This window comes from Sarcophilus harrisii, chromosome 2 (assembly GCF_902635505.1).
Source record: "Sarcophilus harrisii chromosome 2, mSarHar1.11, whole genome shotgun sequence".
Taxonomy (NCBI): domain Eukaryota; kingdom Metazoa; phylum Chordata; class Mammalia; order Dasyuromorphia; family Dasyuridae; genus Sarcophilus; species Sarcophilus harrisii.
Window position 1 is genome coordinate 603143478 of NC_045427.1, and position 24132 is coordinate 603167609.

Below are 24132 nucleotides of genomic sequence, written 5' to 3' on the forward strand. Positions count from 1 at the left end.
AGTTTATTCCATCCACCCTGGTGATATCCATGTTGCCATCATTTATAGACTTCCTGATTCCCTGTATTCCTCCATGATATATTCAGTGCCTGGTTCACAGTCTTCTTTTCTATTCAATCTCTTCCCATTCCCAACTGTCCTGGTATCCCAGTTATTCAGTCTTCTCAATCCCCATGAATTCTGTCTCCAGCCCACCAGGTACTCATATCTTCAACATCCCTTTGCCCTTCCCACTCCCACTTCCATCTTCATCTGAATTTTTTTTCCATCTGGAAATCCTAATTATGACTCTTCTATTGATATTAATTTGGTGGGTCTAGTAGAAAAACATCATAAAAGTTCCAAAGTGTGGACAGAATGAATCAGAAAACCCCACAGGTAAAGACACTGTCATTTTCTTGTAAATCTCATCAGATGTCCTTATAAAGCAGAAAAACAATTCAAAATCTTCTTCTGGATATGTTTCTTTTTTTTCTAGAATTCTAGAATCTTCACTGGAGATTCCAAAACAGCACAAGTTGAGAAATGTGACATGTCTGAGCCCAATTCAGGCATATAATCCTTAGATTTCTGGTATATTTTCTCCCTTTTTTTATTCTTTTATAAATCAAAAAATTAATTGCCCATAAAATAGTCTCTTGCTCCAAGAAAACTGAATAAGTTTAATGTATAATTTATATATGGAAATGTAGATGTCAACAGTGTGACAAATTGTCATATAAATATTTTCGCAGTTAACATTTTAGGTATCTGTCTTCCCCTCAGAGCAACTGTCACCCAAACTATCTGATGGATACTATTGCATTATAAGGAGGGTGGAGCTCAAAAGACATTTTTTCTATTTTTATCTATTAGTGACAAATCAGGCTCTGTGACCAAGTCATTTGTCGTTTAAAAAGAGAGAATAAACAAAAAGGCCCAGCACAGATACACTCCTTCCATATCCTTTCCTCTAGTTTGTGAATGTAAAGGATGATTTTAGATCATCTCAAATATCAGTACAGGTGCATATGCAACTGTCAAAAACAAATCTTCCCCACTTCCCATTGGAAATTGGAAAAGATAACAAAAGATGGGAACATTACATTTGGGAGGTTACACAAGGAATACACAAGGATACCCTGCTGATCGAACTGTGACATGATCCAAATGTTCTGGTTTTCAATTTGTAATTCTATAAGAAAAATGACTAAGCTAGCCATACTCTTTGACCCAGCATTAGTAGGCATATACTTTCTCCCTCTATGGAAGCCAATAATAGAAAGAAAGGTCCAATGTATACCAAAATATCCATAACTACACTTTTTGTAACTGGAAACAAAGTAGATGACTATCGATTGGGAAATGTCTTATAAGGAGAAAAAAAAGAAGAAATCTATGGCATATGAAACATGGAATAATACTGTGTAACAAAAAATAGTGAGAGAAATATATATTTGGAAATGAAAGTGACATAAAAACAAAAGATAATAAAAATTTTAAAGAGAAGTGATAAATATGAAAAATTCAGAGAAACACTGATAAATTTGAATGAACTGATGGTGAATGAAATGACCATAAACAAGGAAACAATGTACATAATAATTATCATAAAAGAAATTCAAAGTTGCCTAAAAGGAAGCTGAACACTAAATAACAAGAAAAACAACAATCTCAAAATACATCTCCTCCTTCAACTGAAGAAAGTTAGATTACTAAGACAAAATATTGTAGGCATTGTCAGATACTGTCACTGTCATATTGCTTTGCTTAATTGGCTTTCTTTGTCATGGTGAAGGGTTTAATCATTAAGAGGGGGTGAAATTACCATTATCTGAAAACAAAAGATATTCATAAAATGTATTTTTAAATATAAATATAATTGCCCCACTGAAAATGGCCAAGATTGATTTCCAGACAGGAATGATGACCTATTATGTATATATGCTTTTCAGTTTACAAAGCACTTTTACTTCCATTACTATATCTATTATTATCAATCAGCCAATAAAAACATGTATTAAGTGCCTTCTAAGTGTCTAGTATTACCCAATTTGTTTTTCAAAGAACCCTTAGAAGAAGGTAGTCCCATTTTATAGATGAAGAAGCTAAGGGTCAGATTAATAAAGTGGCATACTGCTATAGAAAGAACATTCAACTTGAAGTCAGGGGAGGGAGGTCTCAGTCAAAATTCTACCTCCAATCATAATACCTGCATGGCCCTGAAGAAGTTATATTGCTTCACAAATATCACTTTTCATGTCTATCATAAAAAGATGATAATATATGTAGTACTTGTTTCTCAGAATTGTCATGAGACACAAATGAAATAATGTGCATTAAGTACTTTGTAAAACTTAAATAGCTTTATTCTTGACACCTCTTATTATTATTACTTGCTCTAGGTCTCCTAGATAAAATCAGAAGTAATAATAGTAATAACAATAATAATGTACTAATAATGATCCTTGTTCCCAACAACAAAGATAATCCTTTCAAAAATGTAAATCACAAAAATTCATTCCTCTCATCATATACACCTTTTGTCCATTTCTTGCAAAAATTTTTCATAGGGCTCCATGTAACATGCTGCTGGCCTTCTACTTCATGTCTTGACATTATTATTGCTTGATTTATCATAGCACCAAAGTAAAGTAAAAGTTGTCCATTTCTTACCACTTACTTTCACTATATCTCACCTTCTTTTCTGATTATGCAATAGTCTTGATGCCATTTTAAAACTATTAATATTTTAAAATGGCACAAACTTTTGGGATAGTGTGCACAGCTCTTTGATAATATATTTATGTTGTTTCATGCTTATAATCAGAGCCATAACTAAGAGTGCTCCTAAGAAATACTTTCAAGGACAGGCATCAAACACTACCATGATAAATCTGATTTGAAAAAACTATTAAAGATGAATGGAAAGGCACTGGAAGATGAGATCAATATCTAGCGAATTGAAAATGTGATTTCATATCACACAATTAAATGAAAAAATATAAAAAAGAATCCATAAAGGAAAGGTATATTAAAAACTTGAGAGTACATTAATCATCAATTAAATGCAAAAATTAAACGATTAAGGTAAGGATTTTTAAACTTCTTTGTGTTGTTGACCCCTTCATAAGGTTGATGCAACCTATGGATTCCTACTCAGGATAATGCTAAAATACATAAAATAAAACATTTAAGATTAAAACAAAAACTAATTATACTGAAATAGTTATCAAAAAATTGAAAATCAAGTTCATAAATCCCTGGGTTTAAGTGAAATAAGAACTCAAAGCAATACAAAGAAGACCAACAATTTAATATCAATCAATTTTTTTTAACTACAAAAGTTTAAGAAATAAAAAGAAAAAGTCAGAGGGAAAAAAAACTAGGAAATGGAATTTCTAGTCATTTCTCTAATTTCAGCAAACTCAACTCAATAAAAATTCCAGTTAAATCCAATGCAAAATAGGAAACTTGTATACCAATTGTGTTGAGTGAATCCACCCACTCCATTTAAAGTAAGTAACAAAATGTTATACCCCAATACCCTTGTCAGGTGAGATTACTGCCATCAAACAAATGAATTGAAGGTATAAATTGAAAAGTGATGGGAGAAAGTTTGAAGGGATTTTTCTTGTCAAATTTCCTTACTATATCATCCTAGTAAGTATTTCTTTCTTGGAGGAAGCTAGGTGATATGGTTAATAAAGTACCAAGCTAGGAGTTAAGAAAACCTGAATTCAAATCTAGTCTCAGACATTTAGTGGCTATATGACTGTGGGCAAGCCATTTAATCTCTGTTTTCTCCCATTTCTCATAGTAAAATGGGAAATAATTTAATGCACCTACCTCCCAAGGTTTTGGAAGGGGAAGGATCAATTAAAATATTAATTGAAAAGTGCTTAAACATTACCTAGTACATAATCACTACTATAAAAAAATGTTAGGTCTTATTATTCCAACAGCCAGGTGGTACAATGGATAGATTGTCAGACCTGGAATTAGGAAGACCAGAGTTCAAATCCAGCCTTGGATATTTACTAACAGTGTAAACCTGGGTAAATTACTTAACCCTGTTTGTCTCAGTCTCCTTATCTATAAAATGAACTGAAGAAAGAAATGGCAAACTATTTTAGTGTCTTTGTCAAGAAAACCCCAAATGGGATCAAGAAGAGTCTGGCACAATTGAAATGACTGAACAACACAACATTATTATTGTTAAGTCTGGCTGACTAATTTACTGGTAACTATAGGAAGAAGCATGCTGGTGGGGGGTGGGCTTCAAGCACTTTGGAAAAGGTTCCCACACACCCCAGCACCCTGGAGTTTCCTAGAACTCTAAGGAGAAAAGCAGCAACCTTGTCCCCGGGGACCCAGTCTACCAGTGTGAATACAGCTTTCACTACACATTAATATAATAAATGATAGAATAGTTAACATTAAAAGAAATGACAAAGACCTTTACTTTTAAAAATTGGAAAGTCATAGGCACAGATAAAATCCATAATTACTGGTTCAGAAACTCCACATTAATTAACAGTAAATCTTCCTTTCAGACACAAGCCTAAATGATCTTTTTTTATAAAAATATAACAAATCTTCTACAAAAGATGATAATTCCTGTGAATTCTTTCAAATATAGGTAAATTACATGCTCATTCATTCTATAAAAATCACTGCAGCTTTATTATTAAAAAAAAAAAAAAAACTTTTAAACATTTAAAAGGAAATGTACTCCTAAAGAGCAAAAAGGAGGTTCCAAGGGATGGCAGTGATCCAAAGAACAGCTTAGTATCAATTCAATAATTATTGAACAAGCCACCCAAAAATACAGTATATATGTGTGTGTGTGTATGTGTATAGATATACACATATATATGAATATGTATATATGTATGTGTATTTATATATATATATATATAAATATATATATATATACTTATACTTCATTGATTCTTATATAAGGTTTTTTAGTTCTATATTCATGCCTTATATTTATATATTCTATAAATATATGAAATAGACCCAAGTATAGAGAGTTTGATGTTTATGTGAAAAATTTTCTCAGTTTGAAAGATATCACCAATACACCACCACCTAGTTTTACTCACATAAAAATGTGGTACCTTCAAGAAAGATGGTTTAAGCCTTTTATGATTTTGCTGGCTTTGAACTCACTGCCAACTTTCCTAAGTAGTAAAGAGTTCAGCTTTCAAGTTAAAGAGGAAGTCATACCATACCATCTTAATCACAATGTACTTGGATAGCATTAAATTAATTATTTGGCTCAACTCAACCCACAACAAAAACAAACCAAAAAAAAAAAAAAAACCCAAAAACAGAAACAAAAAACCCACCTCATTAACTACATCCTCTATCTCATGGAATCTTTCTCCAGTGATAATAAAAGTAATTTGGACTTGACAAATATAAAATTCTTAACATACACCAAAGAAAGATGGGCATGAAGCCTTCATGCTTGAAAGTCAAATAGAATCAGTTAATAAAGATGATACTTTAAAATACCTTGTTCTCCTCCAAGCAAGACACCAAGCATAAAGCAATTAAGGAGAAAACAATGTTATTATGTATTGAGACTTACTAGTATCCTAAAATAAACATCTGTGTAACACCATTCTTAACTTAAAACATTTTGAACTATTAAATGGACCACAACAGATTTGGAAAAGAAATAATCAAAACCTGTACAATATTAACAAAATACAGGATCTATGCTTCCAAGTAAATTATACAATGATTAATATTTTCTTGTCAAAAAGAGAACAAAAACAAGATTAATGCTAATTAACAAAGTATATGACAAATGGGTCAAAAACTGACAGAAACACTTTTAGAAAAAAAATTGATTTCATTTTACTGAGCAACAGCAATGGCTGATAATAGGTACGTTGGATTTATCTCATGTAATGAAAAGACATTTGTTTTTGGATGAGACCAATGAAAAGGTTAAGATCCAAGAATGGAATCAAAAGGCTCTGGTATTGGCAACCTCCATTGACCAATACTATGCTAAACAAATGCCAGAGTCAGATTTGCTCATAGAAGCAATAGTTTGTGGTGATTATTCATGGCCAGTTGATTGCTATGAAAAATTACAAGTTGTTTCATAAGGTCAGAGATCTGCAACTGAAAGGGAGTCAGGGACTACCTAGTTTAACTCCATTTTTTAGAAGAACAAACTGAGGCAGAAGGAAATTGAGTGACTTGCCTAAAGTGACAAAAATAGTATTGACATATTGGTATCAGAGATGAAATTTAAACCATCTGATTCTGGAGTTAGTCTTCTTTCAAAGATTATCCAAGAAAATTATCTTTAAAAAGAAAAGAAAAGAAATAAAAAAAACTTGAGGCTGCAATATGAATTAAGGTCTTCTTCAAGGCCAACTTTCTATCCACTATTCCACAATACTTCCCTCTTCCAAATAACAATAATGCTTACATATGAATACCTAAATATATCTTTTCTTAACTGTAGCTTGTTTGGGGGCGGGGATGAAAGGGGGGGAAAGAACAAAATAAATAAGTTGCACAGCAGAGAAACAAAGAACAACTTACAAGGAAGTCAAGAAAAATGGATATTCACAAATATAATTTCTTCTATTAATATATATACTTTCTTGATCTGGTAATTTGTTATTATATATTTTGAATGCTCATTGATGCTCTGCTGGCCACATGACAATGTTCTCAATGTTTGTTTGGCTTAATTTTGTTTTTATTTCTTTTCTGTTTATCTTTTTTCTTATTATTTTTTCAAATAATTTTTAAAAAATCAACTAACAATAATTCTAATAATAATAGCCACCAATGATAAAACCCTGTAAGGTTTTACAAGCACAAATTATGTCTTTTAAGTGGTACCCAGCTCTTCTGACTGATTATCCACAATTCTCTACTACATCTCTCCTACAAAAGGAAGAAGAAAAATCACCGTAATTCATCTTTGGACACAATCTTAGAACAATATGGTGATTGGCCCAATGGTTTATCATAGTGTTCTACCCAATCTCTTTCCTCTTAGCTCCCACAGATAATAATTGTCTATTGACTTAAGGAGGGTCAGAAAAGTTAAACTCTCACTCCCCTACCCAATCACCTTTTCCTCCATATTTGGCTCTCAATCAGTCCTCAGCAAAAGCTCTGGCTCCCAAACAGGTCAGTGGCAGCCAGCCTGGAATAGAAGAATCATGTAAACAAAGCTCTTTGTAGTGGAAAGAGTTCTGTATCTCAGTACTTTCTACTTATACAGCACTGGGCAAGTCATATAATTTCCTCAAACCTCAGGTTGTCTGAAGTTTTTTTCTCCAACTTCTCTTCCATAACCTGTCACTTTAACCCTCTTTAAAACCAGCTTTCTTACTTTTAATCCTGACTCCAGGATAAAAGCCAAAAAGAAGATTTACTACTAAGGAGCTCCAGGAATTTGCTGAGTTGGGAAATGACATAGTCAGACTTGCATTTTAGGAATATCCATTTGATGGTTGAGAGGAAGATGGACTAGAATGAGGAGAGACTGGATTCAGGGAGCCCAGTCGGAAGGCAATTGCATTAGTTCAGACATAAGGTAATGAGGTCCTCTTATAAACTAGACCATGTAAATCAGGAAAAGGAGCTGTTAAACTTTGGCCCTCACTCTCACTAATCAAATTGGTATAACCTAAATAATCCCAGATCACAATCATTTTACAAAAAGGTTACTAATTCATTCCAACCAACCTTATGCCAGTGTAGCCAAGCACTCAACAATTGGATAGTTGCTTTCCAATAATAAAATCCCAAAATAATTCTCTTGCTTTCTAACAGGGGTGTAGGAAGGGAATGGCAGTACTGCTCAGGAAACAAGATGCTCTATACTTGTCTCAATTCAATTGAATTCAGATATTACTTCCTCCTTCTATTCTTTGCTGATTCCACAGTGTTCAGCTCAACTCTAATACATTAATTTCTTCTTATTGTCAAGTCAAGAAGCATTTATTAAGTGCCAATGTGCCAGGAACTGGGGCTACAAAGAAATGCAAAAAGACAGTTCTTGCTCTCAAGGAGCTTATAGTCTAATGGATGAGAAAACATAAAAACTATGTACAAACAAGAAATCTAGGAGATAAATTGAAGATAATAACATAGGGAAGACGCTGGCATTAAAAATCAAGAAAGACTTTTCATAGAGATGGAACTGTAGCCAAGACTTGAAGGAATCCAGGAAAAAGATGAGAGAGGGAGAGTTTCAGGTGTGGAAGACAGTGCAAATACCTGCAGTCAGGAAATAGTGTCTTGTTGGAGGAACAGCAAAGACACCAGTATGATAGGACCTATGTGGAGCAACATGGAGGGAAGGAGTAAAATTTAAGACTGGAAAGCTAGGAAGTGGCCAAGTTATTAAAAGCTTTAAAAGTCAAACAGGAGTTTATTATTTATTATTTGTTATTATATGATAAACATATATAATAAAGTTATTTATTATATATCATTACAGGATGCCATAGGAGTTTATTGAATAAGGAGATGACATTGTCATTTTAGGAAGATCTATTTGATAGTTGAATAGAGAACACACTGGAGTGGGAGAGAAGGATCCAGATAACTCTATCAGCAAAGGTAATTGCATTAGTTCAGAATATTATCAGGTAATGAGGACTCTCTTACAGACCCAGATTCTTATGTAGATTTATTTATATTGACTCTCTTCTTTGCCATAAATTGATTCCTTTGTCTGAAATGTATGTGCTCCCTTCTCAACTCTGGCTCTTGGAACACCAGGATTCCTTCAAAGCTGAGGGCAAACCAATTGCTAGATAAGATCTTTCCTCATGACTCCATCACCACTATCCATCCAGCTGCTAGCGCCATACTCATTTCTTCTACTAAAATCATCTTGTGTTTGCTTCATATATATTTTGTGTTTATTAATATGTTATTTGTTCTGATATTATACTCCTCAAGGATATGAACACTTTCCTTTTTGTCTTTACATCCCTGACTCTTAGAAGAGTGACTGGCACAGTGCTAAATAAAAACTAGTTGGTTAATTGATCAAATCTCCCTTTAGAGTCCAAATCTGATTGACCAGGAACACAACTCCTATTTATAAAGTTGTTCCTACAGAATTCACTGCTTCTTATAATGTATATGTGTATGAATGTATACATGTTTATAAACATGTGTATATACACATATATGTGTAATGTTATAAATGTAAAATAACATATATAATATATCATGTTTTTTAAAAAAACAGTTAACATATTTAGACAGAGCATTACTATACAGGCTAACTTTTTGCGGACATGAACAATTTTTCACCTGTACAATTATAATAGCCCTCTAACTGATCTCTTTGCCTGCAATCTCTTCTCCCCCAAAATTTCTTCCATACCCTATTATCAAAGTAATACTCTTACTGCACAGCTCTAATATTATTCCCCTGCTCAAAATCCTTCACAGGCTCCCCATTGCCTAACAAAGTGAAAACTTGCTAGCTCAGAATTCAAGACCCTTCACAATCTAATTTCAAGCCCCCTTCCCAATTTTATTTCATATTCCACCCATTTTCCTGTCAGACTAATTGATCGATGAGTCAATGAGGATTTGTTTAGGGAACAGGTCTTTTTTTTCCAGTTTTATTACTGGAAACCAACTATCCAATTGTTGAATGATTGGCTACACTGTACAGAAGAATTTGGTTGGAGTGAATTAATAACATTTTTGTAAAATGATGGTGATCTGGGATTATTTAGGATACGGCCACCAATTTGATTAGGGGCCAGAGTCTAACAGCAACTTTTCCTTCTGTGTGCCATGCACTGTGAAAGGCAAAAAGATGAATTCTGCTCATAATCTAACTGGAGCAACAACTTGAAAATAACTGTGTACAGGATAAATTGGAGATAATAGAGAGAAAGAACCAGCATTAGTGGGGATCAAATAAGGGGACTTTAGCTAATATGTGAGGGGATTCAATGAAGCCAGAAGGCAAAGATAAAAAAGCAAGAGTTTTCCAAACATGGACAAAAGACAATGGACACGTAAGAAGTCGATTCAGAGTGTCTAATTCAAGGAGCAACAGGAAGGACAGTATCATCGGCGCATAGAGTACATGATGGGAAGTACATGGTAGAAGAAGACTGGGCTGGTAGAAGGAGCTGGGTTATGATGTATTTTGAGTATCAGAGAATTTTCTAAATAATCCTGAAGATTATAAAGAGTCACTGAAATTTACATTCGTCCTTTATACCATTTTCTTCCCATCCCTTCTGTGCTTCTGATCACATCATCCTCTCAGCCAAGAATGTTCTCATGCTCTTTTCTTCTGCCCATTGAAATCCTCTTTTTCTTTCAAGGTCCTCTCAGGCACTCCCTCCTCTATAACAACTGCTCTGATCTCCTTCATCAGAAATTCTCTCTCCCTCATCTCATCTCTTACAGCCCTTAATCTGTACTTCTTCAAAGTCCTGATCAGTTATTACTCTGTACTACCCTTCTTTGAATACAAACTTATCTCTATAATCAATCTGTGACTTCCTTGACTTCAAGGAACAAGATCATATACCTTGTTTAGGCTCAACATCACCTTGTTTAATAATTGCTGACTGAATTTAATCCATCTGTCTAGTGTTTATTGACCATGGGAGCATAATAAGGAAATGGATCATCTCTTTTTTATAGTCTAAACTTCATGACATCCTTGTGAAGGAAGCTGTCTTGGTGTCCCATTTTACAAATGAGGCAATCAAGCCCATGAGAATATTTTGCCCAAGGTCACATAGCTCTAAGAGGCAATAAGTCAAATCCAAATTCTGAGCCTACAGCTCCAGATCCTAAATCCACAGTTCTGGCCACTATTCCATGCTGCCTCTTATTAAGCCATCAAAGAAATGTAAGATGAATGTAATATTGTACTAAGTAGTCAGATCCCAGGCTGCTCTGATACAATTGAATTTTGACTCCCAAAACCTTACACAGGGGACTTATCTTCATGTTGTCCCTATCTCATCCCTTTCCTAAATGCAATGCTGGCGTTATCTAGATAAGGAAAATGAGTTGTTGTTCAATTGTTTCAGTCATACCCCATTGGGGGTTTTCTTAGCAAAGAGATTGGAATAGTTTGGCATTTTCTTCTCCAGCTCATTTTACTGATAAGACTGAGGCAAACAGGATTAAGTGACTTGCCCAGTATTACACAGCTAGAAAGTATCTGCTATTAGATTTGAACTCAGGGCTTCCTGAACCCAAGCTCAGTACTCTATCCAATGCTCATAACAGGAAATGAGGCTCAAGATCATTTTCCTAGTTAGTCACAAAGTCATAACTAAAATAATAAATCTATTGTCTTAGGGCTTCTACCTTCCACCAGACTATCTTGTCTTTTATAAGCAAGAGTTAAAATTCTAAAGAGTTAAAAATTCTTGTTCTCAGATATGTGTTAAGAAAGAAGGAAAGGGACACCAGTTGTCCCATTTGAGGAATAGTAAATGGTGAATTGTCTACCAGGAACAGAAAGAAGTGAGTTTTTTTAAAAAATGAAGTACAGAATTAACAGTAAGAATACAGTATATCCTGGAAACAAGTGAGGTTCAAATAAGTGACCAACCTCAGAGAAAGGAATTCTCATTTACTCCCACAGCCTATTTCTCATATGACTAAGTTCTCCAGCTCTGCACAAGATCAGACCTTATCCTCAAACCCTGAAACTCTATTTTACCTTCAGTCTTTATCTGTTAAATAAGCTGAATGAACTAGAGGACCTCTGAGGTCCAATATAGATCTAAATTTTGGGAACTGATTCAATCAAGTCTCCGCGAATTCTAAGTCTTCCTAAATGACTTCACCTAGAGTCTTAGAAGAAGGGTCACAGCCTCTGTCACTCTGAGGCAGTAGATAGCATACTCAGAAAGTTTCTGTACTAATATAGGACCATCTTAGACTCTCAATACAAAACTATCAAGTAGACAAAGGTTTAGGAAGACTAGAAGTTCAAAAACAGGGATGGTGCTTTGTTTCCCAGCCTATATTTTTTCTTTTTGTTTGTCTGAAGGGAGCAAAACCCAGGAGATATGATGTCTGTATCCAGGGGTCCTCAAACTATGGCCCGTGGGCCAGATGCAGCAGCTGAGGACGATTATCCCCCTCACCCAGGGCTATGAAGTTTCTTTATTTAAAGGCCCACAAAACAAAGTTTTTATTTTTACTATAGTCCAGCTCTCCAACAGTCTGAGGGACAGTGAACTGGCCCCCTGTTTTAAAAGTTTGAGGACCCCTGAATAACAATCTATTCCAAAGGGAGGAACTTTTTAAGAATTCCTAGTAGCTCTCTCTAGTAAATACTACATAGAGACAGCACAGGAGGAGGGGGAGTGTACAGGAGTTGGAGTAAGAAGAACTGGATTCAAATTCAATTTCTTCCCACTTACTTCCTGTGAGAATTTTTGGACAAGTCATTTGACCCTGTGTGGCCAAAATTTCCTGAGTAATGACTTTTAAGATCTTTTCTGTGATCCCAGCATCCCTCTGTTCTTTTTACCACCCATTCCCTTAGTTTTCTTCCTCTGCCAAGGAAACCCGTTACCTCGCCTGAAATTCCGCATCACACCCGCCTCGGCTTCCTCCCTGGCCGCCCTCGCCTCCCTCTCGTGCCAGCGGCGAAGCTGCTCCTCCCTCATCTTGTAGAAAAGGATGTGTTTCTGCTCATCATTCAACTCTGCCAGGAGTTCCGGGTCAATGTACATTTCCCTCAGTATCTGCTGCAGCATGGTGTCCACTAGGTAGGGTGGACCAGGTTCCAGTCCAGGCCAATCAAACCCTAGGACCGGAGGACCCTCAGATCAGCCTCCAAGACCCCTGTCCTCCTTGTTTCTCAATGTCCTCTAGACTTCCAAGATCCTCCTTTAAGAGACATCTTCCCTTTCCTTTAGCCTTCACAGAGCCGTTCCGCTCATTTTGTCACAGATATCAGATGGAAGAGAGCAAGGGAGATGAGAGAGAAGGGGCTGCTGTGGCTGAGGAGGTTGCTTCATACCACCAAGTCAGCCCCCATGCTTTTCACTCCCAATTGTGCCATGACCCAGCAGAAAAGCCTCTGGAAGGATGGGTGAAGCAGCTGTACCCTCTCTCAGTTTCTGCAGGGCTCCAGCCCCAGGCTAGGAGCCTCGAGGAGCAGCCAGCAGAGTGTCAAGTGATCTACTAACTAAAAGTAACAACGACACCAGCAATATCTATGTCACTCCACCTGCCTCTGGGAATTGATCTCTCTTCTACAGATAAGAGAGTAGACAGGTTTGCCTGCTATTTCCTAAGCTACAGGGCCAGTTTGCAGAGGGAGCCTGTGGAACGGAGCTCTAGGGAAGGTGGAGCCCACTCCTGTCTTCTCCATCACTGCTCAAGTTTCCTCAGGGGCACAGTGATGGAGCTGACAATTTGGTGGTAGAAGATGTTGTGGGATTTTTTACTCTAGCTTTTAAAATAGTATTGAATTAATCTTAGCTAGACAAGAGTCAGCTCTCAAAAGTTCATGTAAACTGTCTGTCAGCCTTATTACTGTTAATTCAATTTCCACCTCTGACTCAAGAAAGGTATGAGATTTCTGTTTAAATAAATGGTGAATTCTTGCTATTTAATGGAAATTCCCTGATATCAATGAAACACTGTTTCTGATTGGGGGAGAGGGGAAGTAGTTAGATCAGATAAAGTACCAAAAAAATGTAAAAGCTACAAAATAAATATACTGACGATCTGTTTAAAATTCTCATGGCAATATAGGAAGGAGGAAAGACAGAAATTGAGTCCCTGCTTTAGGTAAACTAGAGCCACCGCCCATCTGACAAGATGACCTGTTTATTTTGTAGCTGGACAAATGTTCCAGTGGGATGTCAATGTATAAATTCTTAAAACTGGTGAAGATCCATTAATATGGGAATGCTAACTGATTCCCAAAGATTTTTTCAACTCTATTGGTAAATAAGCATTTATTAAGCAATTTCTATGTGCTAGACACTATCCTAAAAAACATTAAAAAAAAAAAAAAAAAAGTACCTCCCCTCACAAAATTTACATTCTAATGGAGGAGTCAACACATAAATAATTATATATATATATATATATATATATATATATATATATATATATATATATATATATATATATATATATATACATACACAGAATAGGCAAAAAGCAGTCTGAGAGAGGAAGGAACCAGCAGCTGAGAGGACTGAAAACAAATCCTTGCAGAAGGTGTTGTCCAGTCATTTTTTTTTAGTAATGTACAATTCTGAAATGCCATTTAAGGTTTTCTTGGTAGAGATACTGGGAATCCTTTTCCAATTCATTTTACAGATGAGGAAACTGAAGCAAATAGGGTTAAATGGCTTGCCCAGGGTCACACAGCTAGTATCTGAAGCTAGGTTTGAATTCAGGAAGATGAGTCCTGACTTCAGGTTCAGCCCTCTGTTGTACTATAATACCACTTAGTTACCCAGAAGGTATATTTTGAGCTGAATATTAAAGAAAGCTAGGACAAGAGAAAGGGGAGTTAAAGGTACAGAATAGTAATATTCTTCCAAATATGGGGGACAGTCAGTAAAAAAAAAATCTTGTTGGGAGATGGGGTGTCCTATTTTAGGCGGATAGTATAGCTGGATGGTAGAACATGAAGAAGGAGTCAAGTGTAAGAAGACTAAAAAGACAGAAAGAGTTGCTTTTTGAAGAGCTTTAAGTATCAGACAAAGAAGTCTGTATTTGGTCCTGAAAGTAAAAGGGAGCTGCTAAAGTTTGCTAAGCCAGAGGGATGATATAATCCAATGGACACTTTAGAAAAAAATCACTTTCAACAACTGAATGGAGGATTGATTTTAAATTTGGAGGAGATGTGACCAGGAAGATCAATTGGGAGGCTATTAAAATATCCTGCGATGAGGGTCTAAAGAGAAAAGAAAAATATACAAGAGGTAATGCAAGATGAAGGCAGAAACTGCAATATTTGCCAATATACAGGATAGAGTGAATGTGAGGATTGTGGTCCTTAATGACTGGGAGGATGAAGATATACTCCACAAAAATAGAAAGAGAAAAAGATTTAGAGAAACCCATTGGAGATAATTAGTTCTGTTTTGGACATGTTAAGTTTATGGTATCTATAGGGCCAGCTACTGATATAGGGGACAGAGCATTGGGCCTTAGGTCAGAAAGACCAGAGTTCTAATCTGATTTCTGACACTTACTAGTTTTGTAACCCTGGGCCAGTCACTTAACCTCTAGTGCATAAAAAAGGAAATGACAAACCACACAACATCTTTATCAAGAAAACCCCATGGAGAATATTAAAAATGCTAAGAGACATGACACTGAAAGATGAACTTCTCAGATTGGAAGGGACTGGTGTGCTCTGGTTCACAGGATCACAAAGAGTGACTGAACAACAACAAGACATCCATAGGACATCTAGAAATGTGTGACTAGCTCAGAAGAGACTAGAGTTGTTTATGAAGATATGGCAATCATCTAAAGAGAGATGATAACTGTACCCATAGGAGCTGATAAAATCACCAAAAGAGACAGTATAAAGTAAAGGGAATGAGCCTTAATGGGCATGCATGGTAATGATGAAGAACCAACAAAGGAAAATGAGAAAGAATGGTCAAGAGGAGAACCAGAAGACAATAGTGTTACAAAAATAGAGAGGAGAGAATATCCAGGAGAAGTGGGTGACTGACATTTCAAATGCTATACAGAAGTCAACAAGGATGAGGCTAGTAGTTTGAGATCCTCTTACTCAAAGCTTATCCTAATTACCCAACCCCTGTCCCATTGCTTTGCTCTAGCTCAAATTACTTTGGGATTCCAATTGCAATAGAATGTAAACTCTTTGAAGGAAGAAAGAGCTTTGTTTATGTTTTTGTGTCCCCAATATATGGCATATACTAGACATGGTAAGAAGGAAGGAAGGAAGGAAGGAAGGAAGGAAGGAAGGAAGGAAGGAAGGAAGGAAGGAAGGAAGGAAGGAAGGAAGAGAGGGAGGGAGGGAGGAAGGAAGGAAGGGAGAGAGGGAGGGAGAAAAGAAGGAAGGAAGGAAGGAAGGAAGGAAGGAAGGAAGGAAGGAAGGAAGGAAGGAAGGAAGGAAGGAAGGAAGGGAGGGAGGGAAGGAGGAAGAAAGGAAGGAAGGAAGGGAGGAAGGAAGGAAGGAAGAAGGAAGGAAGGAAGGAAGGAAGGAAGGAAGGAAGGAAGGAAGGGAGGAAGGAAGGAAGGAAAGAAGGAAGGAAGAGAGGGAGGGAGGGAGGGAGGAAGGAAGAAAGAGAGGGAGGGAGGGAGGGAGGGAGAGAGGGAGGAAGGGAGGGAGGGAGGAAGGAAGGAAGGAGGGAGGGAGGGAGGAAGTAAGGAAGGAAGGAAGATCCAAAAAACTGCTATATAGGGAAGCCTTAACAGCAGACTACTTTCCTCTACCTATTGGACTCTGAATTCTACTTCCTAGCTACCATGTTGACTTTCCTCTCAAATTAGAGGATCGTAGATTTATAGATGGAAGGTACCTTAGAGGCCATCTAATTCAACCTTATCATTTTATACATGAGAAAAGTGAGCTCCAGAGAAGTAAAATAACTTTTTTCAATATCACAAAGGTTATAATTAGCAGATAAAATTAAAATTTGAATCCAGATCATCTTGCCCAAAATCCAACATCCTTCTCACAGCATGACTTAAGTCTTAATCTTTCACAGCTACAGATATGTTACTTTGTCTCAATTCAACATCAAAATCCATGAAGCCTCTGATACTAAAAGTCTCTTCTTCTACTGTCCTCCCCTGTACTAAAAAAGAAATCTAACCACTGCTCTACTCAATCCAGCAAATATCTCTAAAGTGTTTATTAGGTAAACTAGCTGGTTGGTCATGCTAAAATGTCAAGAATTCAAGAATATAAATACAGCCTTTAAAGAAGTTACATTCTATTTAGTGGAACGAATGTGTACATGGACATCTATAATACAAGGCAATTTAAGGAAGCAAAGACCACAGTAATTTGAAGCAAAAAAAAAAAAAAAAAAAAACTTCATAAGCAGATTGTCATGGTACCTGAGCTGAACCTTCAAGGAAAATAAGGATTCTGAAACATCAGCATAAGGAAGAAAAGCAGTCCAAGCAGAAGAAAAGCTTGGAATATAAAACCTAAAGGTCAGAACAGTGAATAATATAGTTTTCTAGGAATAGAGGGTATATTAAGAGGAGAAATATAAAATAAGACCAGAAAGATAGTTTGAAACTTGATTATAGAAGGACATCACAATAGCTCCCATTTATAAAGCACTTTCAGGTTTGCAAAGTGCTTCAGATAAACTATCTTATTTGATCTTCTCTACCATCCTGTGAAGTGGGTGCTGTTATTTTCATCAGTGCAAAACTTATAAATTTGTGTTTTATTCTAGAGGCAACCAGGAGTCACTAAAGATTTCTTTAACAAGAGAGTACTGTGATAGATTTCCTTATTTTTGCTTATATATTTTGGCTGCTGTAGAAGATGATTTAGAGAGTAAGGAAAGTCTTAACTGAAAATGTTGCCTAAGTGATCAGAATGGAGATGTTATGGAGAGGCACTCAGCAAGATATGGCAGTAGAATGAATATGAACTATTAAAAGAAATCTTGGTTTGGGCTTCACCCTCTTCAGTAAGGCAAACTCAGAAAATAAGACAAAAAGAGTTTATTAGCACACGAAGACAGCTTGTGGTTGGGTACAGCTGGCTTCCGGTCAAACTGCAAGCTGTTTTTTATAGAAAGAAGTAAACAAAGGGCAAAAATAGTTCTATTGCCATCCAAATTATAAGGAGAAGGGATTAGGGCTACTTCAGTTCCTCCCTAAGTATTTTGATTGGTTCATGCACTTATGAGGCCATGGGGTTAGTGAACTGGGGCACCACCATCTCCAATGGCTAATTGTGCACATACTAAAAGTTTTAAACTAGGTTTTTAAATGGAGTCACTCTGACTGCACAAATAGCTGACTTTGCACAAAGCAAAAGGGGAAAGAGAAGGTAAAAGTCAATAATGACATCAGTATTTTAAGCTTAAATGTCTGGAAGAATGGTGGCTGTTGTTCAATCTTTTCTGACTCTTTTTGATCTCCCAGGGGTTTTCTTGGCAAAGATATTACAGTAGTTTGCCATTTTTTCCCTCTAGCTCATTTTACAGATGAGGAAATGCAGCCAGTAAATATCTGAAGTCAGATTTGAACTCAGACTCCATGCTCAATATTGGGCACTACCAAGCTGTCAAGGAATGATAGTACTCTCAACAAACGAAATTTGGGAGGAAAAATAAATTCAATTTCAAGCATAAAAAATTTGGAAAGCCAAGAGGACTTCTAGGGGGAGAACTACCAGGGCTAGGTGTCCAGATTTAGAAGTCATTTGTCTAAAGATAATATCTGAATCATGAGAATGGATGAAATCATCAAGGGAGAAACAAAGTGGGGGAAAAGAGTTCAGGAGAGCCTTCCTCAGCTGACTGCTGTAGTTATCTACTCAGCTAAGGGAGATTGCTGCCCTCTGCTGACTCAAATGGTGTAGTTCTACAATAAATTCATCAATCTGAGTGAACTTGAGTCAAATCAATTCAATTCTACAAATATTAAACATCTCTTATGTAAAAAGTACCTAAAATATTGCCACTTCAGTAGTAAAACTAAAAGGAGATGTTATATATATAGGACTAACCAGGAGTAAAGAAGTAATCCTCAATTCAACTCACCTCAACATTTATTAATCACTATCGTGAACAAAATATTGTGCTGGACACTAGAAGAAATCCAAAGTTTAGACACTATCCTCCAGGTTCCTCAGGTTTGCAACGTGAGAGTCATCCTGAATTCCTCATTATCACTCATCCACGTATTAAATCTCCTACCAAAACCTGTTAATTTCATCTTTGCAGCATTTCCCCAAAAAGGCTTCTTCTCTCCTTTGAGACTGTCACCAGGACCTTATCACCCCATGCCTTGACCATTGGAAAAAACCTACTGGGTATGTCTTTTTTCAAGTCTCTCCCTACTCTGATCTGTTCTCCCTGCTATCATTAAAATGATTTTCTTAAAATGCCAGTCTGTCATATCCCCTCCTTACTTAATTAATAAACTCCACTGACTTCTTATTGCCTCCAGTAACAAATACAATATGTTCTATTTGACATTCAAAGCCTTTCATTTAACTAGTTCCTTTCTACCTTTCCCATCTTCTTATATCTTGTTCCCCACACATATTTCTTGATCAAATACAACTGGCCTCCTCAATGTACTATGAACAAGACACTTCATTTCTCCACTCCAGGTATTTTCCCTGGCTGTCCCCCATACCTCAAATGCTCTCTGTACTCCACTCCAACTTCTGAACTCCTCAATCCTAGTGCTTTCCCTCTCTTAATTATTTCCCATTTATTTTGTATACAACTTGCTTTGTATATATCTGTCTGTATGTTGTCTCCCCTCTTAGACTGTAAGCTCCTTGAAGGCAAGAACTGTATTTTGCCATTTTTATATGCCCAATGTACAGTGTCGGGAAATAGTAGGCACTCAATACAAGTTTATTGACTTGAATTGAAATAAGATAGTTCACATAGAACTTACTGTTAGATAGGAGTATCTGACATGCAAACACACACATACAAACAAAATATTGTAATTGTTGTTTTAAAAGTGTCACCTATAAATACCATAATTATTGCCACTGTAGCTTTAAAAAGCTAAGTTGAATTTTTAATTTTTGGCAGGTAGGGTTGGCAACAATTTTTGAAAAATTAAGAATTGAGCCCTAATGAATAAAGTTTGAGAAGAAAAGTGGAAAAGACAGAAAAAATATAGAATAAGGAAAATTTTCTTTCTTGGGAGAAATATCTAAGCTGTTGTTTTTTGAAAAAAAAAATGTGATAAAGAGAATTTTATGAATGAATCTGTTAAAAGTAGATAGACAGAAAGGACCGAATGTTTTTTCCCAATGAAACTATTTTAACTTTTTCCTTGCTAAGAGCATGAAACAAATTCTTAATGAGAGACTTTGCTGGTATGTTGAGTGAACTGATTAGTGGAGTTTTGTTTCCAAAAATAAAGAGAAGTAACCTAGAGTCACAGTAATTCTAGCTGTGATTTTTCTAACAAATAATATATTATGGTTACTTATATCTTTGTCATTGTTTATTGTGTTGTTAATAAATTGCATATCCAATAAAATGAGTATTGAATTAATTCTAGGAACTTAGGGGTTTTGATATAAAGATATAAAAATTGCTTATTAGAAAAAATTTCTGAAATTTATTAAAAGAATTCATAATTATGAATTTTGAATCATTATTGTATTGTTTCAGTACAATTGACATTATGGTGTGGGCCTCCGAGCAGAGTAATTAGAGAGAAAAGATTATATTTTTATCAATTAATGAGGAAATATCCAAATATACTCCTGGATCACTCTAGAACTCCAGATAATAAGAATGAGTCAAAAAGCAGGCTCAGGGGTGACCAATATTTAAAACTAGTTATTTGCTTAACCATCTTACAATACAACATGAAAAATAATAGAAAACTTATTAGTGATAAAGAGGTGGCATCTGAGTTCGGATTTAAAAGAAAAGTAGGAATACAACAAAGTAAGAGAGGATAGGAAGCGGTTTTAAAAAATAGAAAATATCATGATTAAAGACATAAAGGTAACAAAATATGCAGTATGTTGAAGGGACAAACAGTTAAGTTGGCTCAAACATAAGAATATAGGGAAGAGTTTTAAAGATAAAGTTGGAAAGGTATCATAATACCAGATTGTAGAAAGTCTTAAATGTCAGGCAGTACCTTGAAATCAACTGCATAAAGTTGATAAAAGAAGTTCTGGGGAAGGAATAAGATTGCCAAGGGAGAAAATAGAGAAAAAAGAAGACTGTTGAGAGCAAATAACACAACTGAAGATGTCAGTAAGAAGATTAGACAGAGAAGTGTTATGGGGATAGGCAAAGAACCACAAGAATGCCTTATATTAGCAGCCAAGGAAGGAAAAAGCATCCAAAAAGAAGTGATCATTAGGATTAAATGCTTCTCAAGGAAGATAAGTATAGACAAAGAGACCACTGGGCAGAGTAATTTGAAAGTTGGTACTTACCTTAGAAGTAGTAGTTTCCATAGAAGAGTAAGTACGGAAACTAGATAAGTAGTTGAGGATCAAATAAATGGTGAAGAAGTAGGAGAATAAAGTATGGAGGCAGATTTTGAAACAAGTTTGGCTTTGTGGAGAAGGTTTCTGGAAAGATAGTGGAATAGTTCAGAAAATTCCAAGTTCTCCAAATTTCCCCCACAAACAGGACAAAATAGCTCAAAAAAAAAGTAGAGTGGTAAAAACAAACAAAAGTTGGGGCAAAATGGTGATCCTGCTGGGACAATCTGACAAGATTCTGAAGAAAGGTGCCAGAATGTTTTGGCTCTTGTGAAGTGTAGATACCTGCAGGCTAGTTCCATTCAAACAGCAAGTGGTTACCTGGGTTAAGAGGCAGGTTTAGCTTCAGCCACATGAATTTTCTCCTCTTGGATAGTGAGAGGAGTCAGGCATGTGAGTTGGAAAAGACTGAGAAAATCTCTGCCGATAAGAGACATCAAGGCCAGCTGGCCTGAGCAAAAAGGAACCAGCACATGTCCAAGGAGTACAGAAACAGTGGGGCAATTCATAGAAGAAATTTTAAAAGACTTTAAAGATTAAATGAGAGAGATTAAGGGAAAACTATAAATATATAAGTACAATCCAAGAAAAACAAGATTATGAAAAGAAAATCAACCCACCTGGAAAAAAGATACAGAATCTTAAGGAAGAAAATGGCTCCTTGAAAACTAGAATTGGGCAAGGGGAAGCTGACAAAGTTATAAAAGATGAAGAAATAATAAAACAAAGCATAAAGTATGAAAAGAATAGAAGAGAACATGAGACATCTCACAAGAAAATTGATTGATCGGAGAAAAGAACAAAAAGAGAAAACATAAGAATAATTAGACAATCTGAAAGCTACTATAAAAAAGAATCTTGATACAATAATAAAAGAAATTATTTTTTGATTGTCCTAAAATGTTAGAACATGGGAGGAAAGTAGAAATACAAAAAATCCACCAATTACCACCTGAAAGAGATCCTACGAGGAAAAACTATAGGAATTCCAAAATCTCTAGGTCAAGGAGAAAATATTATGAGCAACAAGGAAAAAAAACAATTTGAATATTATAGAGCCAGAATTAGAATCACACAAGACCTAGCAATGGCTACATTAAAAGATTATAGATCTTAGAACACTATATATCAAAAAGCAAAAGAACCAAGTTTGTAGCTGAAAAAAATCATACACAGCAAAGTTAAACATAATCCTGTAAGGGGTCGGGAGTAAGATATTCAATGAATTTCCAGACCTGAGCTTAATAGAAAATTTGACATATAAGATCCAAGAAATGTCAAGTAAACATCAAAGACTAATTTCAAGGGACTCAATAAGGACAAACTGTTTATTTTATATGTGGAAATGTAAACCGTATGTCTTAAGATTGTCATTAGTAATTGGGTAGTTTGAAAGAAAGATTAGGGTAGAGCTGAATATGATGTGATTCTAAAAAGCAAAGCCATGCAGGAAAAGGTAAAAAGAGTAATTATGTTATACAAATTAGATGCAAGAGAAAGAACTTACACAGAGGAATCAGATGTAAGAGGGGAACTGTTAGTTCTGGAATCCTACTCTCATTAGGAATGGATTAAAGAAGGAAAAATACACACATACACATATACACATGTGTGTATGTATGTGTATATATGTAGACATAAACATATATATGTATAAAAGTCTTCTAAATTTATAAAGAAATAAGAGGGAGAAGGAATAGGATAAGAAGGGATATAGAAAGGTATATAAACTAATGGAAATGAAATAAGATGTGTAGATTAATGGGAATGAAATAAAACAGGATGGAAATAGTAGATGGAAAAGATAAAGGAAGGATCCCAGGAAGGGAGTGAAGTAGGTTAAGTAATAACAAGGCAAGGTGGTGAGTAGAAGTAAAGCAGAGAAATCAGCAGGGATAGGAAATAAGAGAAACAGACAAACATAATAATGATGGTCAGAAGTAGAATTTATGAGAAAAAGAGCAAGGGTAGTAATCATTGATCTCAGGCAAAGTTACAGCTAAAATAGATTTAATCAAAAGAGAAAAATAGGGAAACTATACTGTTGTCAGCCATATTAATCAATATTGTTTTAGACTATTTAAAATAACTAGACAGCATAAGATTGGAATATTGCTGTGTGTAGGAAATGATGAGTTGGTGGATTTAGAAAAATATAGAAAGACTTGGACTAATGAAGAATGATGTTATCCCCCTTCAGAGAAACAAAGAACAAACAAGCACAGTAATGGCTTTATATAGCTGTATATGAATGTATATATGTATAGCTATAGATGTTTATATATATATATATATATATATATATATGTATAGCTTTGTGTATATATGTGTATCCATTCTTAATTGTAATCTTGTTGGGGGAGGTGGGGGAAAGGAAAGGGGGGGAAGAATGAAGTAAAAAGTACACAGCAGAGAACAAAAGAAAATCTACAAGGAAGCAAAGATGGACAACTCTGAACACAATGTGTAGTATTTATTATATAGGCTTTCTTGAAATGGAAATATACTGTTTCATATTTTGAATCCTCTCATGTTCTGCTATGCACACGGCAAGGTTTCTTTTTCTTTATCTATTTTGTATTTAAGTTTTAAAATAAATATATTTTTTAAAATAACAGTTTGGCAGTAAAAAGGAGAAGAAAGGCAGATGTTAAAACTACATTGCATCAAGGGAAGATGTTTTTTCAGATTGAATAGAATGGAAAACATTTGTAGATAGATGGAAAGGAATCAGTAAAGAATAAAAGTGGTCAATCAGGGGAATAAATTAGGTACATAGCATACAGAAGTAAATTAAACTAATACGCAGTGTTTGATAAACCCCCAAATCCCACTTATTAGAATATGAATTCAATATTTGACAAAAACTACTGGGAATACGGGAAAGCACTTGTTTTAGACCAACATCTCCAACCACATACTGTAAGAGCTTGTGCATCTAACAAAGGGCACACCTTGCA

At 35.5% G+C, this 24132-nt stretch overlaps 1 protein-coding gene across 1 annotated transcript in view; it reads right to left on the reverse strand.

Annotated features, from left to right (window-relative positions):
• SH2D4B (SH2 domain containing 4B) overlaps nt 1-12794 on the reverse strand; it is a 113524-nt gene extending 100730 nt beyond the window's left edge. Inside the window, exon 1 of the mRNA XM_031949369.1 lies at nt 12563-12794. Coding sequence (XP_031805229.1) covers nt 12563-12746 — 184 coding nt within the window. The 5' untranslated portion in view covers nt 12747-12794. The remainder of the gene's footprint in view (nt 1-12562) is intronic.
• Nucleotides 12795-24132: the final 11338 nt, after the last annotated feature.